Source organism: Notolepis coatsorum (assembly GCF_963971535.1).
Source record: "Notolepis coatsorum genome assembly, chromosome: 17".
Lineage (NCBI taxonomy): Eukaryota > Metazoa > Chordata > Actinopteri > Aulopiformes > Paralepididae > Notolepis > Notolepis coatsorum.
Window position 1 is genome coordinate 80,124,731 of NC_140181.1, and position 24,423 is coordinate 80,149,153.

Sequence of the window (24,423 nt, forward strand, 5' to 3'; positions counted from 1 at the left end):
TATATTGTGACGAGCCAGAGTGCCGGGAGCCAAACAGAGTGCCCGGAAGTAATATGGCCGACCAGCACAACCTCCACAGCACTTCCTGTTTGGCGATTGCGCCGATCGGCCACCAGATGGCGCTCCTGAACCGCCAGAGAGCTCAGTGGGTCCTCCTGGTGGATCTCAGGCCAGCGGAGGGGAAATATGAATCCGATCACAGATTTTTGAAATATTGATATTAAAGACGCTGTAAAGCGTCCTTCGGCAACTTGAGCATGGGCGGGAATGAGGCTGTAAAGCGTTTTCCGGCACCCAAAGTGTTAATAACACTTTAACCTATTAGTAAACAAACGTATTTCTGATATTTTTTTTTTATTTCCTCTGGATACTATATCACAAAACTGAACGTTATTGGCATAGATTGGAGCACAGTTAAGTGTGTCTAGTCTACCTTCGGTGAACTTTTAGCAACAATCCGCGTTGCAAACAGATTCAAAATGGCGGACCGGTCGCAAAAATAAAAAGCAGACTGTATTTACAGATTTAATTCTCGGTTCTTCATGCACGCCTGGTGATACTAAATCCAAATTGAACTCTGCCATTGGAAAGAGTAGATTTGGCCTGATCCATAGATGTGCAAGTTGGCTATAATAAGGTATAATAGGACTGATATAGGGCTGGACGGTATGGTCTAAAATATATATCACAGTATAATTTTAAGCATAGACGGTAACGGTATATATCACGGTATATAATTTTTTTTTTTCACTTTTTCTCTCATTTTCTATATTTTCTCCCATCCCAATTTCGTATCATCCAATTCAACCCTCCCCTGTCACGAACGCGGTTTCTTGCCTCACACAAGCCGGCTGCAATGTGGACTAAGTCATACATAGCACAAGCCCCCTCCGGTACTTGAGGTAACAGCAGTCGCATCTTTTCACCTGCGCAGCTCGATCTCTCAGTGGCGAGGAGTAACGCGTGGGAGGCTCACGCTGCCCCCGACACTTCCTGATTCTACTGCGCAGGCGCACCAACCGACCTGTAGGAGTCGCTGTCCACAACGCCCGATCCCCACCCATCAGTTTCCCACCCCCTAATACGGCCAATGAGTATTAGTACGGACGACCAGCTAAACTGAAAGCAAATGTGGAGCGCTGGGCTCGAACAGGCGAGCCCAGCGTCTCCAGCATTTCGTGGCGAGCGCCTTGCCCACTACGCCACGTAGCCGCCCCGTATATTAATTTATCTTAAAATGTCTATATAATGCTTCTAGTACTGTACTCTTGTATTACTAGGACATATTTCACATAGTACAGAGGTATTTTAAACTGCAATAGAAAAATGCAAAACCTTTTCTCAAGTTACTTCCATCTCTGAAAAACACTGTTTTCATTAAATACAATCAAATCAAGCGGCACAGTGAAAATAAAAACTACAGCAGGACAGGAGGTTTCTTTCCCTCAAACACAATACAACATGACTTAACTTTAGTGTACATGTTTGACGAGAGAGAGAGAGAGAGAGAGAGTGAGAGAGAGAGAAAGAGAGAGAGAGATTGTGATGTAATAGGTTTGAGTTTGAGCTTCCTAAGATGCCGTAGGTGATGATGTCACACCAGGATTTGTCAACACACAGAAACGGGAGCAGCCCCGATGGATAGATATAAAGAAACGAATAGCCAAATAAATGTGACGTTATCTTTGAACCTCTGTTGTCAAGCCTCGTCAATATAACCCCCCCCACCCCCCCATCTTTCCTCACTAATGGAACTGTGCCACAGAGTGACACTGGGAATACATTCACTGAGGTCCATAGATGTCCCTAGATACCAAGAACATGCAAATGGACCTTGTAGAAGTAGAGTAATCTTCCATTTACTTATGTATTTTAGGTGAATTTTCAGAAAATAGGGCTCCGGGCTTAAGAGGTTAATGTCATACAGTCTGGAGACATTGATTTATGACGTGATGTAATTTGCGGTCCGGCGATGGACCACTCTGGCTAAATGGCGTTACCTGGTTCCATGGCTTGGGCAAGCGGCTGTGTTTCTTCTGGTAGGCGTGGATGGCCTGGAAGCCAACGTGCAGCTGTCCTGGACGCTCAAACTTGGCAAAGTCTGTCATGATGAACTCTGGTTCGGTCATGGAGGAGGAGAGGGATTTCTGCACAGGAAGGGATACAAGTTAAGAGTGCTGGAAAAATGTATAGTGGTATAAATAGACTAGGGGTGGCTTGGTCGACTAGTGTTAGCTGTTAGAAATTACAGCAGCCGGCTAGCTCGAGTGTTGGATTATCTCACATTTGTAAGTATATACATTTTTTTTTATTTTTTAAATAAAGATTAAACTTTTCTTTTCTTTTTTATATAAAAAGGTAGTACGATTTTCAATTAGTAATGGAATAGTTCCCAGTGACTATCGAATAGTAATTGTGAGTTTTGCCCATCCCTAAAATAGACCATATTGTCAGCAACGTCATCTTGTAGGCAATACTTGGCTTCCACATTAGAAATGCATGAATCTTTTCAGTTAAATCCTAAAATGTACTCCCAAAGCGTGAAACAGGTTTAGTGGCGTCTCTACAGCCCTCGTTCTCTGCTGCAGTGAGCGAATGGTCCCTGGAGTTTCTTCCCGCGGAGTGTAGTGATATTGTCTAACCGGGTTTGCAAAACCATTAATCACCAAAGATCCTGACACGGCTCACTTGGCATTTGACTAGGCGAAGGTAACATAAGCACAAGGACAGGTCACCGGAGGTCACATGGTTTCGCCCAGACAGTCCCTGGGCACTTCCGGATGCCAAAACAAATACAATTTACAAGCAAAAAAAGGGTCCATTTGCTACCACATCACTGTGAAATTACAGTGGCTAGATGCGGAAAGTGGCAACCACTCACAAAAGAAATCTTCTTGGGCATCTTGACCTGGGAGACGATTCCCCCTCTCACGTAATCGGAGAAGCCGGTGGTGTCGCAAATACTGAAGGTGTAGGGACCTAGAGAGCGAGAGAGAACAAACATTAGACTAGTCATGGAAATCCAATGGAACAGGTAACTCAGGGTACATGGACCCTTCCCTTCTAAATGGAAGCGCTTCTTACCGAGAGCCTTGATCTCAACCGGCTGGCAGGCGTTGAGGTCAGTCATGCCCTGGACCTCAGTGAAAGTGACTGAGTCTCCGCTCTCGAAGCCGTGGCGAGCCTCATCCAGACACGTCACCACACCCGCAGCGTCCTGGGGGGGGGGGCATTTGTGGATATTGTGAATGATAATAAATAATGTACATTACAAGAGATTTTTCTGAAAATTATCTTTGAAATATTTGAGAGCGTTGACAGGGCTCCAGACTAACTTTTTAATTTAGGTGCACCCAAACATTCACCACGCCTTTTGCCACTGCAATAATAAAAATCCCCCCGCCCCCCCCAATTTTCTGTTTTTCTCCCCGTCCCAATTTAGTCAGTGTGCCAATTCCCCCCCTCCCCGGCTGCTGTATGCATGTTCTCCTACGAGTCGGTACAAGGGAGTCCCGAAGCCGACCGCACACTTCCTCCGATACGTGCGGCTACTGCCAGTGACGTCTTTTCACTTGGCAGCGAGGACTCTCATTGGTGAAGTGTAACACGTGGGAGGGCACGCTATCTCCACCAAGTCCTGCCCCAGCTGAGCAAGCGCCGAGACCTGACCTGTAGGCGTCGCTGTCCACAACGCCAGATTCCCACACACCAGCTTCCCACCCCCTAATACCGCCAATTGTATTAGTATGAACGACCAGCCAAGCTGGTAGCAACGCCGAGAGCTGGGCTCGAACCCAGCATCTCCTGCATTGGTGACAAGCACAATCTCCGCTACACCACCTGACCGCCCTTCAATAATACATTTTAAGCATTACCTTTACCGTTACCTTTTTTTGTCAGTTCCCATACACATTAGTAATTTCTTAAGATGTTATGTAAATGATTGTAAACCGGAATAAGACTGGTACAAGCACCGCAACATTTCTCTTTACAAATTTTTCTTCTATAGTTCTCTTCATTTTAATTCAATTACGAGCTTGTAGCTACTAAGTGAACTTGTGGTGTCACTCAATTAGGTAAATTAGGTTCTTTGCAGAATGCACATGGCCATGGGGGAAAAAGATGCCACATACACACTAGGGGTGTAACTGTACACAAAAAACACGGTTCGGTACGTACCGCGTTTTTTAAGTCATGGTTCAGTCTGGGTTTTCGGTACAGTGGGGGAAAGTTTGGCTTTCCATGTTCCACTCAGGGGTGATGTAGAGTGTGCAGTTACTGTTAAGTAGGGCTGTCAATGAATATTCTATATTCAAATTAATAATCTCGATTTGTACCGTAATTCTTGGACTATAAGCCGCGCCCTTTTCCCCATTTTCCGACCCTGCGCCTTATATAAAGGTGTGGCTAATCTATGGATTTTTACAGCTAACGGCCACTAGGGGACCTCCAAGCGAGGCTCCTGCCGCGACAGACAAGCGGAGAAGACGCTGCGAACGGAAGCAGAAGCGAGGCAAGCGGGCTGGCATCAATGCTAGGCTAACGGCTAATCCATTCAAGCCACCGTTGCCGACACTCTTCCTAACAAACGCCCGCTCCATTTGCAACAAGATGGATGAAATCCGCTTGCAACTCACTACTCCGAGAAAGTTAGCAGACTGCTGCTGTATGATTTTCACAGAATCATGGATGGACTCTTAGCACACCAGATTCAGATATCACGCTAGCCGGCCGCAGCGTATACCGAGCTATGGCTGGTCCGCGCCATGTTAATAAATGGGAGCTTCCTCAAACAGCCATCTCTTTCCCGACAATTAAACATTAAAATACCTGCAGCTTATATATGTACACATCATTCAATTTAGCTGCTGCGGCTTATACTCAGGTGCACCTTAGTCCGAAAATTACGGTATATCAGGGGAGGAAATTAGGCCACTTTACTCGCCAAATGCGAGTATTTTTTACGTTTGGCGAGTAATTCATGAAGAGCACTCGCCAGTCTGGCGAGTACTAGTAATTACAAAACAAAAAAATCATTCTGCAATCTGCTGATTCGCTCACTGGCACAAGCCGAACTCTGACTCCCCCCTTGATTCCTCCCATTTGCGCCTCAATCCAACCATAACCAATGAACATCATCGTTGTACAGATGCGCTCTAAGCTCCTCCAATGAACACTCATTTTCTAGAAGATGCCGCCCATCTTGGGGAAGTGGACAGATCACTGCTCGCGGACCTACAGACTCCTGCCACCGGCTTGACAACGTAGACAAACTAGACAAAAACACATCAGTGGATGAAAATAATTGCATGTAGAGTCGTCGCTTTCGGATATCAGTGCGGTCTGACATGGGGGCGAACAACAGCATGCGACGCGTCTCCTTCGAGTCGGATGAGAATGACAAGTCAACCAGCATTAGCCGGCTAGCTACCTAGCATGTAACAAGCTATCATAACGCGCGTTCAACATAGTGGACGACTATACTGAGCGGCTTTGCTTAAATGCAGCCGAGTGACATTTTATTATTACCGGGTTTCCCCCCATATCACCACTCAATCAATCAATCTCCCATATGCCCTTCACAACGGTGATGTTGTCATACTTGGCATTCAGAATACACCTGCTGAACCCCTAGCGTTGTCGATTCGGTTCCAATGTATTGTCATCTTACAGCACAAGTACAGTACAACCAGAATACATTTGGCATACAACCAGAGTGCAAATGTAACAAGTCAAGTTGTTTTATTTAGCTATTACATTACAGTGAAATGCTTGGTTCTTTCACTGCCCAACTCAGTCCAACCTAGACCAGTCCAACCTAGTCCAGTCCAGCCCAGCATCTTTCACTGCCTAGTTCAGCCCAACCCAGTCCAGAATAGTTCCCTCTTTCATGTTAATATGTATGTATATGATATCCTAATATTTTGAAGAGTAGAGACAGTGTGATTAATACATGTTGTATGCTAATATTGTGAAGAGTAGAGACTGTTATTAATGTTTTATGCTAATAAATATTTTAAAGAGTAGAGACAGTGTGATTTTTACTATGATTGAAAATCAATTTAGACAAAGACATACAAAGAAGTAATTATCACAATTAGCGATTTTTTTTGGCTGGTAAAAAATCAGTTTGTCTGGTAAAAAAAATCAGATACTCGCCAGTTGGCTGGTAAGCCAAAAAGTTAGTTTCCTCCCCTGGGTATATATATATATATATATCAAAAATTATTGTGAAAAAAAACAGCCCGCAGTGAGCGTTGGCCTGAATGCGCTGCTTGACAGATAGGAGACACGCGACACCATTGAGCTGAACGAGTAATAATGAACAACAACAACCAGAAGACAGTAGTTTGCACTCTGAGCATCTCAAGCCCCGGTTGGAAATACTTCGGATTTTGATTTAACTTGTGGAACCTCAAGACAGTTTTATGCAAGCTATATAACAACTACAGCTGGAGTTCTAGCGTCAAAGAATGTAAGTAGCCTACTTTTCTGTTTTAGAACTTTATTGTAAATTAGCAACATTACCTCAGGGTAAAACGTTATTGAATAGAGAAAAAAGTGTCATGCAAGTCCCGTTCATTAATTTATTAATTAATTTGATCTCCGAGAGACGGCCCCTTCCACCTCACGCACGAGAGAGAGAGGGTGTGTGTGTTCGCCACACTATGAGGCTATGCTAAATTACAGGTAAGCTCTCAGTGTTGTGTGTGGGTTGAACGAACACCTGGCATTTTGCGCAAATTATCCAGGAGTCAGCATTGCCTTGGCTCGGGCTGATCGCTATACTAACTTGTTTGGCTGAGTTAGGGGGAGGGGAGCCGTGGGTGGGTCCTGGGCGTTGTGGACAGCGACCCCTACAGTTCGGTCGGGGCGCCTGCTCAGCGAGGGTAGGATCTGGAGAGAGGTAGTGCGACCTTCCACACGTTACACTCTCCCAGTGAGAATCTGAGCTGCCAGGCTGGCTGCTGGCTGGCTGCACATGCGTCGGAGGAAAGCATGTGACAGTCTCCGGCCTCTCGGACCAACAGTAGGGGGGAGTGCGCGACAACCAGGAAGGGGGTTGGGAATTGGCATAACGACTAACAGTGGGATGGGAGAAAAATCGGAAAAAGAAGGAGAGGGAAAAAAGATAATCAAAAAAAATAATAATAATATAATTGAACGACTATTCGAAAATCAATGCCCATTCCTATGATATACATCGAAAGATTGTGATATTTATTTTCTTTCCACACTGCCCAGCAATATGTGGTACATGAAGGACTGTAGAAGCAGGTAAAAAGGTATTTCAAGCCTGAAGAGCTTCAAACGTCACTTGTACTTAGCAAAACAAAAAAAACATTGAACCCTTTCAGTGTGCTGAGCTTTTCTACTGACTTCCAACTGGATTTTAGTCCAGCCGGCCTAGTGGTCGTACACGTTACCGCTTGGTTCAAATACAAAATGACTGACCTTGGTGATCATCGAGATCATGGAACTCAGAGGCTGCTCCCCGTTGGGGTCGTACACTACCATCTCCTCGCCGAAGTCACAGAACAACTGACTGCAGGACGAAGAAAAAGGCACACGTGCAAATGTTAGAAACCGATGCGAACAGTTTATACACAGAAATGAAGGAACTGCAGAGGGGGCGCGGTTGAAGGAATGCTAGCGGTCTTTACCCGAACAGGCCCCGTGTGTCTGCCACGACCAGCTTGATGCCGTTGTTGTGGCAGAGGTCTCCCACAAGCTGCTGCTCTTCCAGGCTGGAGTTAGTCAGCACTACCACCTACGGACAGGACAGGGGGGCGGTGTTAAAGCTCACAACATAAACCTTAGAGCTAATGAAAAATAAACAATCATTAATTTATTTTGTATAGCGCTTTTTCAAGGACCCAAAGTCACTGACAATAGGCAAGAAACAAAGAAACATAGAACCACAGGGAACAATATGAGTACACAAGAACATAAAACCACAAGTAACAAACAGACAGCAAATACAGGAGCCAGTAGGAGACAGTCGGAAAGTAAGTAAGGGAAACCGGGGGGGGGGGGGGGGGGGGGGGCAGGAGAAAAGGAGGTGGTAGGTTATGGGTAGGGAAGGTTGAATGCTAGGGAGAACAGGTAGGTTTTGAGTCGGGATTTGAAGGTAGAGAGTGAGGGAGAGTCTGATGGTCTGAAGGAGGGTGTTCCAGAGTCTGGGTGGCGTGAGAAAGCCCGATCACCAAAAAAAAATTATTTGGATGACGGGACGATGAGGGAAGCATTGGAAGAGGACCAGAGGGATCGGGTGGGGCTGTAAGGGAGAAGGAGGTCATCTTTAGCCCCCCGAGGTCTTACCTGGAACTGCGTGAGGTAGTCTTCGTTGAGGGAACCAGTGTAGGCGACGACGGCGACGTAGCTGTTGAGCTCGGCCAGACGGAGCTGGCTCACCTCGGCCCTGTTCTTCCCCAAGTCATCCTCCCGCAGGTAGAACTGACCACACAAAGACACGTACAATACAACAGATTAATGGTCAAACTGAGATTGGTGAACAGAGTGGGCCAATCATCAATAACGCCTCTCTCGCACATGCACTGGAATCCTGAGCTTAACTGCACCTTAAATCGGAGGGGTGTATGTGCGAACACAAAACGTTCAAATTATTCCACGCCGAGTTTAACATCCAAGCTCCATAGTAGTGAGTCCGCGTATTGACCAACTGAGCACAAGCAGATCTTTGTTAGAATTCACACGGCGAGTGAGTGGGCGTATTGATTACGTGGAATAACCATGTTCGATATGCAGCGATGCTGCGTACAGTTGGCCTTTTCCCGCAGATGGTTAAATTAAAACGTATGGTTTGTGGATAATATGTATATATATGTTATCTTCATATTTCATTCCCGACCAACGACAAGACACGTTTGTCTCAAGAGATTTGAGTGAGTTTGCGAGATGCTCCAAAAAGTGAGTGTGGAGGCGCCTCAGAGGGCAGAAAAGGCATACATCCATATTTAATGTGTGCTTCTCAGTGTTTTAGCCTGTATGGAATAGATTAATTCTTCATAATTTGTTAAATAGGTCAGCTTTTGCTCAATGCTTTTGAAAACAGGAGATTTTTTAAATATCAAGTCAAGCTGGGAAAAACAAGCACATCACGTTTTTCTCAATGCATGTACATTTAAAAAAGCTATGTTTTTGCACTGTACAGAACACCATTGGTTGCTTTTCACTCTGTACCGAATACCGTTGCCACTTATTTAATTTAAAACCTTTATTTAAAATTTGATGTTGCATCACATACCAGTTAAATATTTAGGACCCAGGGCGAAGGAGGTCCCTTCCTGTGTTGTGCCCTTGCACTACCAAGACTCCGCCCCTCGCCTAGATTCATATGTGAAAACACGGCTTGCGACTCGAGAGCACAACAAACTTAACGTAGCTAATACCATAGCTGCCCGGCCCGCCGACCAGCGCTCCACAGCATGACCAAATGAGACATAATGATTTTACTGCAACAAATGTTATAATAAAACAAAGCCTTTCTATACATTTGTCTGGTTGAAAACTTTATTAACAGATTGCAGAATGGGTAGTTTGGTACGGAATGAGCAACGGAATGGAACTGAGCTATGAACGGAATAATGCCTTGCTTACTTGCTGTGTTCGGGTAAATAATATGCTGATGTTATATTGAACGTGTAACACTAACTATATAACGTTATTAACTAACTAGCTACCGTACCGGGAGCTCACGTTGATGCCTGGATGGTGCTAACTAACTAGCTACCGTACCGGGAGCTCACGTTGATGCCTGGATGGTGCTAACTAGCTACCGTACCGGGAGCTCACGTTGATACCTGGATGGTGCTAACTAACTAGCTACCGTACCGGGAGCTCACGTTGATGCCTGGATGGTGCCAACTAACTAGCTACCGTACCGGGAGCTCACGTTGATGCCTGGATGGTGCTAACTAACTAGCTACCGTACCGGGAGCTCACGTTGATGCCTGGATGGTGCTAACTAACTAGTATTGGGTAGTTGGGTACGGAATGAGCAACGGAATGGAACTGAGCTATGAACAGACTCGGAGTAATGCCTTGCTGCTATGGGTAATAATAATATGCTGATGTTATTGTCCGTGTAACACTAACTATATAACGTTAATGCCACAAAACGAATGCCTTGTTAATCATAAGTAGTAACTTTGATGCAGTAGCTTGTGTGTGTGTGTGTGGGGGACGGCGGGCGTTGTGCAGGTAGGTCGCGAATGAACTTTTTGCCTTTTGACGCTACACAAATTGATGGTTATTTATCAGCGACTGCTATCGGCACATGAGCTTATCGGCCGATAGGCCGATTGCAGTCAACAAGGCACTTATCGGCCGATACCCGACCGATATATCGGTGCACCCCTAATAAATATAATGTCCTGTGATGTAGAGAGAAGCCAGAGTATCTGTGATAAATATAATGTCCTGTGATCATGTAGAGAAGCCAGAGCTTCAGTGATAAATATAATGTCCTGTGATGTAGAGAAGCCAGAGCTTCAGTGATAAATATAATGTCCTGTGATGGAGAGAAGCCAGAGTATCTGTGATAAATATAATGTCCTGTGATGTAGAGAGAAGCCAGAGCTTCAGTGATAAATATAATGTCCTGTGATGTCGAGAAAAGCCAGAGTATCAGTGATAAATATCGGCTATTTGACGACACTTTAATGAGACTCCAGAAGGAGTGCCAATGACTGAATGGAAGCAGGCAATATCGGGGGGGGGGGGGGTTTAAACATGAGACCAGGGGACCATACAGGTTGTCTACATGCATCACAAAGTTACATAAGACCTTTTAATGCCATTGTTTAAATTTAAAACCAATCAAATGTGAAAATATAGGCACACTCTTCTGAGCAAATACATATATTGAGAGTACAAAATCATCAGTAAGGCTGGTTGAGTTAAAAGAGCATTTGTCCAAATATGTTTATTAATGTGTATAGTCCTTAATGATATTAATCACTACAATAGTCTTACAGCCAGAGTCTCACCTGCCAACGGCTCCTGTAGGCTTACTTTTCATAATAGTGTATTGGGCTACTTGTAAGACTACTGTGGATTCAGTGGCTGGGCTGGCCATACTGAGGTTCCATCAAGGTAGGATGCCAATTCCTATGTTGAAAGTAATTTAGACCCCAGTTTTATTATTGTGGTGCTTCTGTGTTTCATAGTTTATACATGGCTTTTAAATAAATAGGTAAATGTCTCATTAAGCCTACTGGAGTATGTTGTCAACTTCCTCTTGTAGATTAGACTGATGATTGACACTCATTACAACTCATATTTTGTCCAAATATTGTTTGTACTTATTGTACTTATTTACCCGGCAATGTTTCCTACACATATTCAGCCCATATTGTTCCTTACATTCATAAGGATGTATAATCTTGCTGCGCTCGCGGACTGGGCGGTGCAGGAGATCTTTTGTCCCCTCAGCCATCAGACTGTTTAACACCTCAGACGAGGGCAGAGGCTCATGAGTGAGTCAGTCCGTCCCTCCCCCCATTGGACAATGTAATTATTACCTTAATTTATTTATCTATTTTACTGCTGCTACCTTTAACTCAAATACTGATTTTAGGGGTGGACGGTATGGTCTAAAATTTATATCACGGTATAATTTGAAGCATAGACGGTAACTGTATATATCACGGTATCAGTGTTTCCATTAGAATAATTTTTTTTGTCTGATAGGCAGGCTATATAAAGAATGACATCCTCAAGGCATGTAGATTTATAATATTTTAACTTAAAACTAGGCTACTTTTGCGTATAAAGTCATTATATTCCAAATAAAATAAGTCCAGAGTCCGTGCTGCTCCCATTGCAAACACCGGGCTGGATGCTGGATTTTGCTAGAAGCATATGTAGCTGCAGAGCCGCAGAGCCAGCGGCGCTTTCAGGTCTGGTCACAGCTTTCAGCCGTTGGGTGGGGGTGGCGCTGTTGAGCGGGCCTGTGACCAGACCTGAAAGCGCCGCTGGCTCTGCGGCTACATATGCTTCTAGCGAAATCCAGCATCCAGCCCGCTGTTTGCAATGGGAGCAGCACGGACTCGGGACAGCACGAACCCGCTGCAGCCGTCGTTATCATAACACTACACGCATATCATAATGTTTACAGCAAACTGTAGTTGATCACTAGGTATGTTTTATTAACGTAGAATAATTCATATAAGAAAAACGATATGTGTTTATTATGAAATGACAATTGCGTGTTGACACGCCCACTGCACGAAGCCTCCTAAATAACTTTTTCCAGTTTGCACATATTATTATCTATGACTAATTCTATCTATTTTTAGGGGCAAATGCGATTGAAATAGTCGCGCTGTGGTTACATGACGTCATTGCTATTTTAGAGCTGCCCTACCGGTTACACGGTATAGTCAAAATCCATACCGTAGAGCAAATTAATACCGTTTATACCGTATACCGTTTATACCGTCCACCCCTAACTGATTTGATTGTTTGTCCACTAGTGTTTCTCATTTGACTTTTATTGTGTCCATTTATGTCTTAACGTACGTCAACCATTGAGATAACTGGATAAGTGAATTTCCCCAAAGGGATCAATAAAGTATCTATCCATCTATATTCTGAACAGGGAATGCACGAGGAAGCACAATGCGAATCACTAGTTCAAGAGACTGGGTGCAATGACCTTCGTTAACCATCATGAATGAGACTTGCTCTGAAACACCAGAGATTAGCTGTTAAACAGAAGCACAGCACGAGAAAGGGTTAAGATTAGGCAGTAAGTAAACCAGGAGAAACCAGACCGTGTGCAGGTTGGCCAACTAGTTAGCTCCTCCATGCCATCCAGACACACTACGGTGGTCACCAGGGGACAAAGAACAAGAATAGCAAAGACCAAAGACTAAAGTGATAACGAGGCTTTCGATTTCGCCAAAGATGAATTTTAGAGGCATTCAAGTTAATTTTGGATGCCACTTAGAGCATTTAATAAATAAATATTTAGGTCCGTTTGACTTTTCCAAACGAATTTAAGACCCTTTAATACTTTTAAGGCCTTGTATTAGTAAATGTGAATTTAAGACATTTTAAGGACGCGTTGGCACATAGCTCTTTATACAACAATTTAGCTGAATCAGGCCAGGAGTAGGGCTGGGCGATATGACAATATTATATAAATATCGGGTACAGTTCATTAACGATACACTTTTTAAACGTATCGTGGATATCGTGATGTTTTGCCCAAGAGGCTTGGGTCGCGTGAATCTGGTCAACACGTTGACACTTTTGAACAGCGCCGCCACACACACACACACACACACTACTGCATCAAAAGTTACTACTTATGATAACAAAGGCATTCGTTTTGTGGCATTAACGTTATATAGTTACACTTTCAATAACATCAGCGTATTTACATAGCAATGACCGAGGTCGACCTAGATATAGCAAGCATTAGTCGTTCATCTCAGCCCGTGCTGACTCAGTTGTGCCCATTCTGCGGTCTGTTAATAACGTTTTCAATCAGACAGATGTATGGAAAGGCTTTTATTATAACATCCGTTGCAGTAAAATCATTATGCCTCCAGTCGTTTAGTCTTCCTGCGGAGCTAAAAGCTAAACGTCGGCCGCGGCGAGCTACCGCTGCCATTGTTGTCGTCATTGAGCTCTCCAATGGCGGAAGTAAAAAATGAATATGCGCTTGCCGATTGGTGCTAAGAACAGCAGGGCGGGTGCAAGCGATGTGACGTAATTGGCAGGCGCGACTGTCAATCAAAATGATTCTGTTTGCCGACTGAATGAATGAAAACGTTATTAACAGATTGCAGCATGGGTACAATACAGTACAGCTCAATACAACAACAGCCAACAGTGGACTGGAGGATGCAGACCAGAGAAAGACTTTTGTCTTGTTTACATCAGGGTCCCCCATTTTCAATTCATCATATTTCATATCTAAATCATATAATATATCATTGCTAAATATATGCAATATATAATCTAATAATCCAATAATCTAAATCTAATATATAATATAAAAATGCTAAATGCATGGGTATTTTATTTTGTCTTTAATGTTAGCTTGCAAACTCAAATACTGTCTTGGTAAGCCTCATAATGAATTGTTTGGGGAAAAAAAGAAAAACATCGTGATGCGTATCGTGTATCGCCGAAAGGTCAGAAAATATTGTGATATCATATTTAGGCCATATCGCCCAGCCCTAGCCAGGAGGATCAGTGGAAACTCAAGGGTCTCCACTTGGCCTCCAGAACGAATAGAGCCAGGCGGGCGATCCACACGGTTAGCTGCCTGGCCTCTAATGAAGCAGCAAAAAAAAAAATAACAGCAGGGTCTCGGGTTGATAACAGACACCAGCAAATGATCCACTGTAATGATGGCCTGGGATAAGCCTCGGCTCCACCATCATTATATGGTCCTGGGACAGGACTCCCACTGTTACTAAATCTAGGTCAGTCACTGAGAGGAGGAGAGGGAGTGGCCGCTCTGCTGCATTATTGTCAGATGGCAACAATGAGTGAAAACCCCCATGACTACATTGCACTTTGGAGTATGTTTACGAGAGACTGGAAAGGCCAGGCGAATTGACTTTAATCACAACCTCTGCATGGGCTTCCTGTGAAGAGTCAAGATACAGATGAGCCGTGCGTACACACACCTGTGAGGAGAGGTCTCTCCATTCTGCCACACCCGTGTCATGGACAGTGACGGTCTTGACTCCACCCAGGATGACGTTCTTGGCAATCTCCACTCCGAGCCCTCTCATACCAGAGATGAGGACATTAGAGTTCTGCATGCGTTTCATAGCATCATGGCCCAGCACGTAGCTACAGGATTACACAAAACATTGACAAATGAGATACAGTCATAGTACATATATATATATGAAATTTCATTTCAACCCTTTATGTGAACTCAGAAGGCAACTGAGGTATCCTTCATTTACAGTCGAGTGTACATACAGAAATAAGCTATTTCTAATATATATATTAATTAGGGTTGCTGCAGTGATGTGTAATTTTCCCATGTCTAATAAACGAATTACCAGCGACACCGGACATTTTACACAATGACGCTCAATGTCTGTTTAATTAAATTTCAATGACTAGTATCCATTATTTGTTGGACAGCCAGAGTTGACGCCAGGTTCCAATTTAAAAATAAACCAACAAACAGTAATACCATACTGATAAGATATCCAGTCAAGCTTTTGCCTTCGGTTTAAATCCGAAAGATTGCCAACTCATCCGGCATCGTTGTGTAACATGTCGTGTTGCTTCTAGAGCCTTCTTTCTCCCCTTCACAGGGAGTTAAATCTACTCTCAAAGTGAAAGTGAAACTTAAAGATACTCTGTAATGCTGATGCACAGATCTATAAAATAGCTCTGCTGTCCATACAGACAGTTTGAGTTTATAATGTTGTCTCGATAACATGCTTAGTATTTTAGAAATTAATTATTATTTGTATTTGATGAATGTGTGCATCGACATGAACTAAAGGGTTTTATTTTTATATACTAGTAATGTACTTGGTGGATGCCTGAACACTGAGTAACACCATCACAGACAAGCCCAATATATATATATTCATATTAGGCTAGGCTAATTATATATATATATACACACATTTATATTAGGCATATACATACACAACCAGCATAATAACACTGCACGTCCTACAAAGGACCATGTGAGGATAAAGTCGGGAGAGGACTTACAGCTGTCTAGAGTACAGGCCTTCATCAATCTCAGCATCATTGCCATTCTTAGCCATGCCCTGGGGAGAAACGGCAGGGGAGGGGATCAGTTTTAGTCACCTGTTTTAACAACACCAAGCTGCATGTGTGCTCATTTACAATGTATAATATATAATGTATACACACGCTTTTGAAGCACAATCAGTAACTCATTTAAACAAAAACAAAAAAAGGCAATTATTCTTTCTCACACTGACAACTCATGTTTCCTTTAGTGGTATTGAACCTGCAGTGTGGTACTCACGTTGGCAGGTGTGTGGGACAGTTCAGTTCTGACAGAGTGGTATTGAACCTGCAGTGTGGTACTCACGTTGGCAGGTGTGTGGGACAGTTCAGTTCTGAAAGAGTGGTATTGAACCTGCAGTGTGGTACTCACGTTGGCAGGTGCTTGGGACAGTTCAGTTCTGACAGAGTGGTATTGAACCTGCAGTGTGGTACTCACGTTGGCAGGTGTGTGGGACAGTTCAGTTCTGACAGAGTGGTATTGAACCTGCAGTGTGGTACTCACATTGGCAGGTGTGTGGGACAGTTCAGTTCTGACAGAGTGGTATTGAACCTGCAGTGTGGTACTCACGTTGGCAGGTGTGTGGGACAGTTCAGTTCTGACAGAGTGGTATTGAACCTGCAGTGTGGTACTCACGTTGGCAGGTGTGTGGGACAGTTCAGTTCTGACAGAGTGGTATTGAACCTGCAGTGTGGTACTCACGTTGGCAGGTGTGTGGGACAGTTCAGTTCTGACAGAGTGGTATTGAACCTGCAGTGTGGTACTCACGTTGGCAGGTGTGTGGGACAGTTCAGTTCTGACAGAGTTGGAGGAGGAGCAGTGTGATCCCGTCTTCGTCTCTGTTCCTGACAAGCGACGCTTCTTGGACAGCGGCGAGCTGGACATCTGTGTGAACACACACACACACACACCATTTAAAACCTTATTCACCTGCCCAGCTGCCATGTTTCAGCACCAGGGCAGCTCCCTCCAGCCGCCCGCCCCCCCCAACAACGTGGATCACAACAATAATAAAAGTCACAAATAAAAAGCTCAGTAAAATAAAAACGCAGCTAAATCCAAGATTGACAGGCTGGTCAGGAAAATGTTTCCAAGAATGCTAGTCAATGGCCAAATAGTAAAGAGATGTCACAATGGAACAAGAGGGACCGCATCATCTATCCTTATGATGTGACGAGAGTTCAACGCAACCGGATCCTTTTCATGTTGACGAGAGAAAAGGATGTTCTGGTCTAGCAGGGAGCAGCTGGGCTGGCTACGGGCCAAGTGCAAATCTGCTAGAAAACAAACCGTGCCCTGGTATGAGACATGAATAGCAGCATTATCGGCTCCTTTCAGACTCCCGACAGAGGCGGCTTGTTGATGTACTGTATTGTTTATTATATGCAGCAACACAAACAGCTGAGTCACTATAACTTCACTGCGGTAAGGGCTGCTCCACTCGACAATGGCTCGCAGGTGTTGGAGGCGCAAGGACAAGAAACAAAACATGTGGAGAGAAGAGGAGACATGTTTAACCAAAAACCCATCGGCAGGTACATTTGAGCACGGCAACAATATGGCAGTTATTTTTTCGAGAACTGGAAAAATTCTCCCAATAGATCGTCGACACAAGACCAACCATAATTCCCCGCATCATCCAATGCGATTCCCCAACCACAGTACAGCAGACAACTTAAAACGAATGATTGATTTAACAGTAACAGACAATTATCAACAACAGTCTATAATATAGCTGGTTGAAATAATTAATACAAACCAAAAAAACAGTGATTTGATCCCAACAACAACAATCAACTGTCCCCATGATCCGTACAAGTGGAGCAGCGGTCACTGCCGGGCGAACATGGAACATGAAGGCATGGAGAGAATGATACAGCAAAGCTCCCAGAGTTCTCAGATTACTGGCGTTTAGCTGCATGATCATCTCCCCCTCCGTCCGAACCGAGAGACAAGGACATCACGGATCGGTGACGAGCAGCACCGAGAGCCGGGCTCATCAGATGAGTGGTGTGTCGCGCTGGACGCGGTGGAACATTAATAACTTAGAGCCTCTCTGGCCGAGGCCTTCACAGCCAGTGCGGAACTAGTTCCACCAGCGAGCTAGCTAGCAGCTACATGGTGCAACCTTCCCCCGGGAGACAGCAACGGCCGTATAGAACAATAGCAAACACATTTCCTCGGCTACGCGTTCTGTCTAACAGTTTAGCATCTAAAACCTGGCATGAAAGCCAGGCACACTTTATCGGTAAAAAGCCCATCTACGCGAATGAAAGACTAAAGCGTTGCACTCGTGCCCCATTGATTTGTCCGCCTTACCAATAATCCTTCTCTGTCCCTTCTCAATGCAAACCGCTCCGCTCGTTTTTAATGTCAACAATAACGATGATTGTAGTGCGCCGATTAAAAAGAAACGCAATGCGCTGTTGTAGAAACACGGGCTCCTCCGGACTATAATGTCGAGTCACTATGTGGTTTCGCCGAGAGGTCCTCCTGTGTGTGATCGCGCTGCTGGCTTTGCGACTGCAGACGGGGAACAAAACCAAAATGGCAGATGGGGAGAAGGGGCGGAGCCGGGCCGTGTGACGCACGGGCTCAGATGCGTTCTTTTTTCCCCCCCGTAGCCTATGTTTGCGAAGACGCTCTCTGATTGGTTTAGGGCCGAAGGGTCTCTTCCGCCTTGTACATATATATTCTCTGCTTCAAAGTGGTTATGCTTTGGCCCGGTTTCAAAGTGGGTTATGCATAAGAGTTAAGGTTACGGTTAGGTAACTTCGGGAACAACAAACCCTGCCCTCTTTTCTTGATCCTCCAATCACAACTGCCAAACAAGTTTGTCCTAGGTAAGCAGAAGTTGTGATTGGAGGATCAAGAAAAGAGGGCAGGGTTTGAGATAGGTCTATTGTTGTTGAATAATATGCTGAAGAGACCCTTCGGCGCTAAACCATTCAGAGAGGGTATTCGCTGTACATGGCTAGCCAATCAGAGAGCGTCTTCACAAACATAGTCTACGGAAAAAAATCACACGGCTCAGATATAGACCACTGCACTTCCGTGTTAAGGTGCTCCCATAGTCGAGCGGACCGTACGGAGCAGACTCAAAGCGTACTCAAGGCAGACCCAAAGCGGACTCCAAGTGCGAAGGACTCCACGCCACTCACTTGGTGTCACATAAAAGGCTGCTCTGCATTTTGGTTGCTTTTAATGTGACGCAGATCTGTATTTTACTCTGACCACTCGCTCCGTGCCAAGTGAGAGTAGGGCTTGAGATGTTTGAATGGCTTTTCTAAATGAAGTGTAAAACGACCAGTTTATTTCTAAATATTGGAAACAGAGATAACTCTTTATTTTGACATCGGATGACGACGACATGATGACAGCAGTTGAACAGCATAGGAAGAATTGTGTAAACTGGCGCAAGACATGTAGGAAATTGATCCGCGGAGGTACGCTTGACTATGAAAGCTCAAAGTGTCTGCTTGGACCTCGCAGAGTCCAGTCCGCTCGACTATGGGAGCACCTTTGCATGGAGTTCGTGGGGGGAAGGGGGGGAGGAGCGCACCAGGGGCATGCCTGTCAACCCTCCCGTTTTTCCTGGGATTCCCGGCATCCTCCTGTTAAAATATTTCCTTTTTTTTTTTATTATTATACAAAATGGCAGCTCCCCTCTGTGACGACAGGTGGCAGCAGTGTATATTAGAACTTTAGCAGAGGAAGTCAGACAAGAAGACGGTTGCTGACAACCTGTCGGGAAAAGTGGAGTTGTTCCCGGAGAGCTCACTCTCGGCCGTGGTTTCTCAGTGTATAATGTATGGTGCTCTCCCTCAACATGCGAGTAGGGTGAGACAACACCATTCTTTAGTCCAAATAATACCCTACTTTATACTATATTATTGTCATTCGTTTAATGTAGTCAGTCTTACATTGGCACTGCTTTACATTTACCCATAATCCATTGCTGTATTAGACCCATGTGCCAGTATAACTTTTGTAAAGTAATGAAGCGCAAATGTAACGTTAATCAATAACAATGAAACAATATCTTTATCTATATCACATGTCAAAACTACTTTAATAAAACAAGATTTCCGTTTTACATTTCTACTCATTCATCCAAAACAAGACAGCAATTCTACTTCTGCATACACTGGGATAATTGAGCTCATAGCACAGATTTGGAGTTGATAGAATGGACATTGCTGTTCTTAGGAAATGTTGCACATGGTGGAAATAATGGTAATTACCATTTCTAACATTAACATTTAGTGCATGTTTAAAGTTGATACATTGAGGCATGGTAGAATTTCACTTTATATTACAGCAGTATCTGTTTTTAACATTACAATTAGTGTCCGACACTATAGACCAGGGGTCTCAAACTCAATTTACCTGGGGGCCGCTGGAGGTAGAGTCTGGGTGAGGCTGGGCCGCATCAAATATTCCACAAAAAAGGGTTTAAAGTATTTAAAAAAAAAAAAGTACAACTGATCCAATCTTCTCACAAACTCACTAAAACCTCAAACACCAGCAACTGAGCATTCTCAGTGGAGTCAGTGGACTCATCCACAGCTATGGAAATGCACTGTGCATTTTTTTTTTTTTAATTCTATCACAAAGCTGTTTAATCAAATCATCAGCCAGTATTTCAGTTATTCTGGTTGCTGTGCTATCTGAGGAGGATTTGCTTTTGTTTGCCTTCAAACATGGTATCCATCACTTCAGTCATACATTATTTTATTATTTATGCATCAGAGAATGGCTTCTTGTGTTTAGCCAACACCCATGCCAATGAGTGAGGACTTTGTTGCTTTTTCTCGTTGTGACATAGATTTAACAATAATTCTGCTTGCAGCTTGATATGATTTCATTCTATTTATTTGTGTGGTTCTTAGCACTGAATTCTGAGGAAAGGCTGCATCAAAATAACTGTGTTTTGTTTCAATGTGACACACTGTGACCTTTTTGTACTTCTATTTTACATGCTATACTATTTTATTTCATACTATCTTGTCTAGCACAGTCTCTGGAGCGTAACAGTAAGAAGCATTTTGTATAAAAGTATTCTGTACTTCTGTATGACAACTATTAAAGAAACTTGAAGAAACTTCATAGTGGCGTTTCAAATTGCCACTCTTCACAAGAGCTACCGTTTCTTGGTGCTGGGAGGATGCACGCATATTTCTCAGTCCATGCACCTTTGAATTGCAGCGATTTTCACTGTCGACTTTTCTTTTACTTTCTTTGAACATGCCACATTTTTCTACTAACTGCCTGCTGGTTTAAAAGGGATAAAACTGGGAACGAGGTTACTAGCTAGTAGCTACAGTACCTGCAGATTAGACTATTACTGTAGATGCGCTGTCAACTCGCTCTGACTGGGACCAGCTGAAAGACAACACGCATTCCGTGAAGGCCCGCCCTACTCTGCTCTGATTCGCAGACTGTGGGTGGGGGGGGAGAAACGCTGACGGGATGCTGAATGTGATTGGACCAGAGTAGACAGACACAGACAGTGGAGCAGTGCTTGCAGAGGAGATGAGCGGAGAATTTTGAAGATGCCTGCCATACGCACTGGATATATTTTTCTTCCACTTGGTATCACTCCGGAATCACGTTTCAACCAAGTCACTAACGTAACATTGCTGCCATGAGCCTGCGCTATGGTAGCCTACAAGTGATAAAATAAATAAAACATCCAACTCGCACAACGACGCGGCAAACAGTTGCGCACGGGCCGCACTAACACTAAACTTTGATGTCAAGTAGGGGGCCGCAAAATATCATCCAGCGGGCCACAATTGGCCCGCGAGTTTGAGACCCCTGCTATAGACACATGTTAACACTTTGGATGCCAGCGACGCGTTGTCGTTAGTTCATGCCGCCAGTTGAGTGCCGGCAACGCTATATAGCGCTTGTTTGTCGTTTTTTTTTTTTTTTTTTTTTAATTGGCGATTTGAATTCATATTTCATCAATCGAGCCTCACGCTAGTGTTGCAGAGTCTCTGAGCTCAATTGGGAAGATACCGCCCCCTATCATCTCTCCCTGTGTAACTGCACCCCATTAGTTTAGACTGATGAAGGGGGGGGGGCAGTTTCCTCATTTTACTTTTCCGTCAAGCCACCTGAAGAGACCAAGTGATCGCCGGCCATCAGAACAGCGTGGATTATGTATTTCCAGTAGGGTTGGGCACCGAGAACCGGTTCCCAACTTCAGTTTTTTTTTCTTTGTTAATCAACACTTTCAGTGCCAGCAGGGGGCGCACGATTTAGTGCTTGAGTGCCACCACCCACTTCAATGATAGCGTTAAAACGCCTAATCTATGTTTTAAATTATGGCTATGTGTCTAATCTGCCCGTCGCTTATCAATGACTTGTTTGCAGTCAACATTGTCGAAACGGATAGTTTTTTTTATCGGTTCATTTTAGTTTTATAGCATTTTGAAAAGCCCTCGTTTTCAAGGGAAATATAAAGATTCCGTGATAATCGCCCTTTACTGGAATATTCTAGAATACACAAAAACGTTGTAATTTTTCGGCCTATTTATTAATCGTTTTCAAATAAACGCTAGATTATCGTTAGTGTACGTATGCACGCTATATAGGCGATCTGAAAAATTGATTATCTTATTTCCTGATCACTCGCACAGCCACACACACAGGGGAAAAGCTTATATCTCCGTGAAAACAGGTCTGATTATCCTAAGACTGGTAAAATAGATTCCTTACCTGAGATCAGATGTTATCCAAAAAGATTATTCCAATTAGAGTTGTTCCGATACCGATACTAGTATCGGAAATGCCGCCGATACTGCCTAAAATGCTAGTATCGGTATCGGCGAGTACACGTAAATTCTAGCCTCCGATCCCATGATGTAATTTATCTCCTGCCGAGTCCTGCGGAGAGTGAGGATTATAAAATGAACATGTTTTAAAGTGTGATGCTGTGTCATTTTAACAGCAGATACACTTTCTTAAATTCCATTGTCCCCGACAGTGCGGTGTGACGGGGAGCTCGGACGGGAATCGGGATGTGTTTGGCTGGTGTTATGATAGCATTAGCTGGAAAGATAGCTAGTTGGAACAACATCCGCTTTTAACGTTACATCAAATCAGATGATCGCCTGTCCTTTCTCCAGGACCTAACACTGTCCGTGACCGTCTATCAACAATAATGCACCCACGGTGAATTGTATTTAAGTTAAGTAGCTACGGACTAGCGTTAGCTGACTATTACTAACGTTATCTTAATGTCGATGCGGGAAGGCGAGCTAGGTCAGTTAGCTTAGCTTGATAACGTTACCGTGTCTAAAGTTGGTGCTATTCACATAATCCAGCAATAATGGCTGCAGACCTGCAAGCAAAGTACAGCAAGTGCCAAAGGATAAGAGTCTGAGGCGGAGTTTCAAAAGAGAATGTTGAATATTTATTTTGCATCAAAAATCACAACATGAACGTTCTATCTGCCACTAGCTTACAGACTGAATAGGGTATATCTGCAGAGCCACTGAGTAGCGAGTGCAACACCGTTTAATGTCCGTGTGGATCATTGGAGTAGGGTATATCTGCAGTGCTGCAGCCCATACTCATTGATTAATGATACTAATACAAATCTATACAATCACCTGTTGTTGAATAAATACCATACGTTCTAGTTATTACTAAAAAACAGTATAACAGTATCTGAAAAAAAAAAAAAAAGTATAATTTATATAATTTTTTTTTTATGCACTGGTATCGGATAAATATCGGTATCGGCCGATACCCAAAGCTTAGGTATCGGAATCGGATCGGAAAGGGAAAAATGGTATCGGAACATCTCTAATTCCAATTCCTGATCGCCATTCCAAATATCGATCGTTTTTATTGATCCAACGCTACATACTGTACATATACACATATGTATTGCACGCTGTTCTGAGGGTCCACAATGAATCCGATCGGCTCGGGTTACATGCCTGAGAAGTAAAATGTGGATTACGGATTTCTCTTTTCTCATCCATTTTCATTGAGTCCATTCCAAAAGGGTGCATTACCATCTGGGAAACTATAGGGGGTGGTTTTTTCACATCTGAGCTCCTACAGGGGCTGCTGTACCAACGGGAGACTCGTTGATGAAATATGAATTCAGATTGCTAATAAAAAAATTAAACGCTAATAAACGTTGTGGGCATTCAGGCATTGGGCTGATAAAACGTGATATGACATCATGGGCACTTAAAGCGTTAATACCCTAGTTACAGTACAGCAACCAAATTAAACTGTATCAAGTCAACTGACAATGTGAATTAGGGATGCACAGATATGAAAATTTGCCACCGATACCGATTGTTCAACTAACACAATCGGCCGATACCGATATTTGTGGCAACACATTCTTTATTTTTTTTTTATTTCTTTTGTAATTTTTTTTTTTTTGTATGAAACTACTGTGTTACAAATTGTGCTCACCGATATGAACATAGGCCTCTTTACTTACTTAAAAAAAGGAAACATCAAGAAATAGCACTATCTCTCTCCCAGTATGTTCTGCAGGGCTGCAGCTAGATACTAGTTCTGTTCTCCCAGCATGGTCTACCTGCTGGGCTGCAGCTCTATTGTCAACCAATGAAATTTTGATTGACAGTCGATTCTGCCAATTACGTCACACA

The 24,423-nt window shown here is 43.7% G+C and overlaps 1 protein-coding gene across 3 annotated transcripts in view; it reads right to left on the reverse strand.

Annotated features, from left to right (window-relative positions):
• The window catches only part of uba1 (ubiquitin-like modifier activating enzyme 1), a 91,265-nt gene that overhangs the window by 61,192 nt on the left and 5,650 nt on the right, over positions 1 to 24,423 (reverse strand). The window contains exons 1-10 of one of the 3 annotated variants that reach the window (XM_084332812.1): positions 18,095 to 18,293; positions 16,544 to 16,660; positions 15,733 to 15,791; positions 14,673 to 14,841; positions 8,323 to 8,457; positions 7,665 to 7,771; positions 7,456 to 7,546; positions 3,085 to 3,217; positions 2,882 to 2,979; positions 2,001 to 2,147 (exon numbers count right to left, since the gene is read on the reverse strand). In XM_084332812.1, coding sequence (XP_084188938.1) covers positions 2,001 to 2,147; positions 2,882 to 2,979; positions 3,085 to 3,217; positions 7,456 to 7,546; positions 7,665 to 7,771; positions 8,323 to 8,457; positions 14,673 to 14,841; positions 15,733 to 15,791; positions 16,544 to 16,660 — 1,056 coding nt within the window. In that variant the 5' untranslated portion in view covers positions 18,095 to 18,293. Of the gene's footprint in view, positions 1 to 2,000; positions 2,148 to 2,881; positions 2,980 to 3,084; positions 3,218 to 7,455; positions 7,547 to 7,664; positions 7,772 to 8,322; positions 8,458 to 14,672; positions 14,842 to 15,732; positions 15,792 to 16,015; positions 16,052 to 16,543; positions 16,661 to 18,094; positions 18,294 to 24,423 lie in introns of those variants that run through there. The other 2 variants (XM_084332813.1, XM_084332814.1) reach the window with 2 other exon arrangements.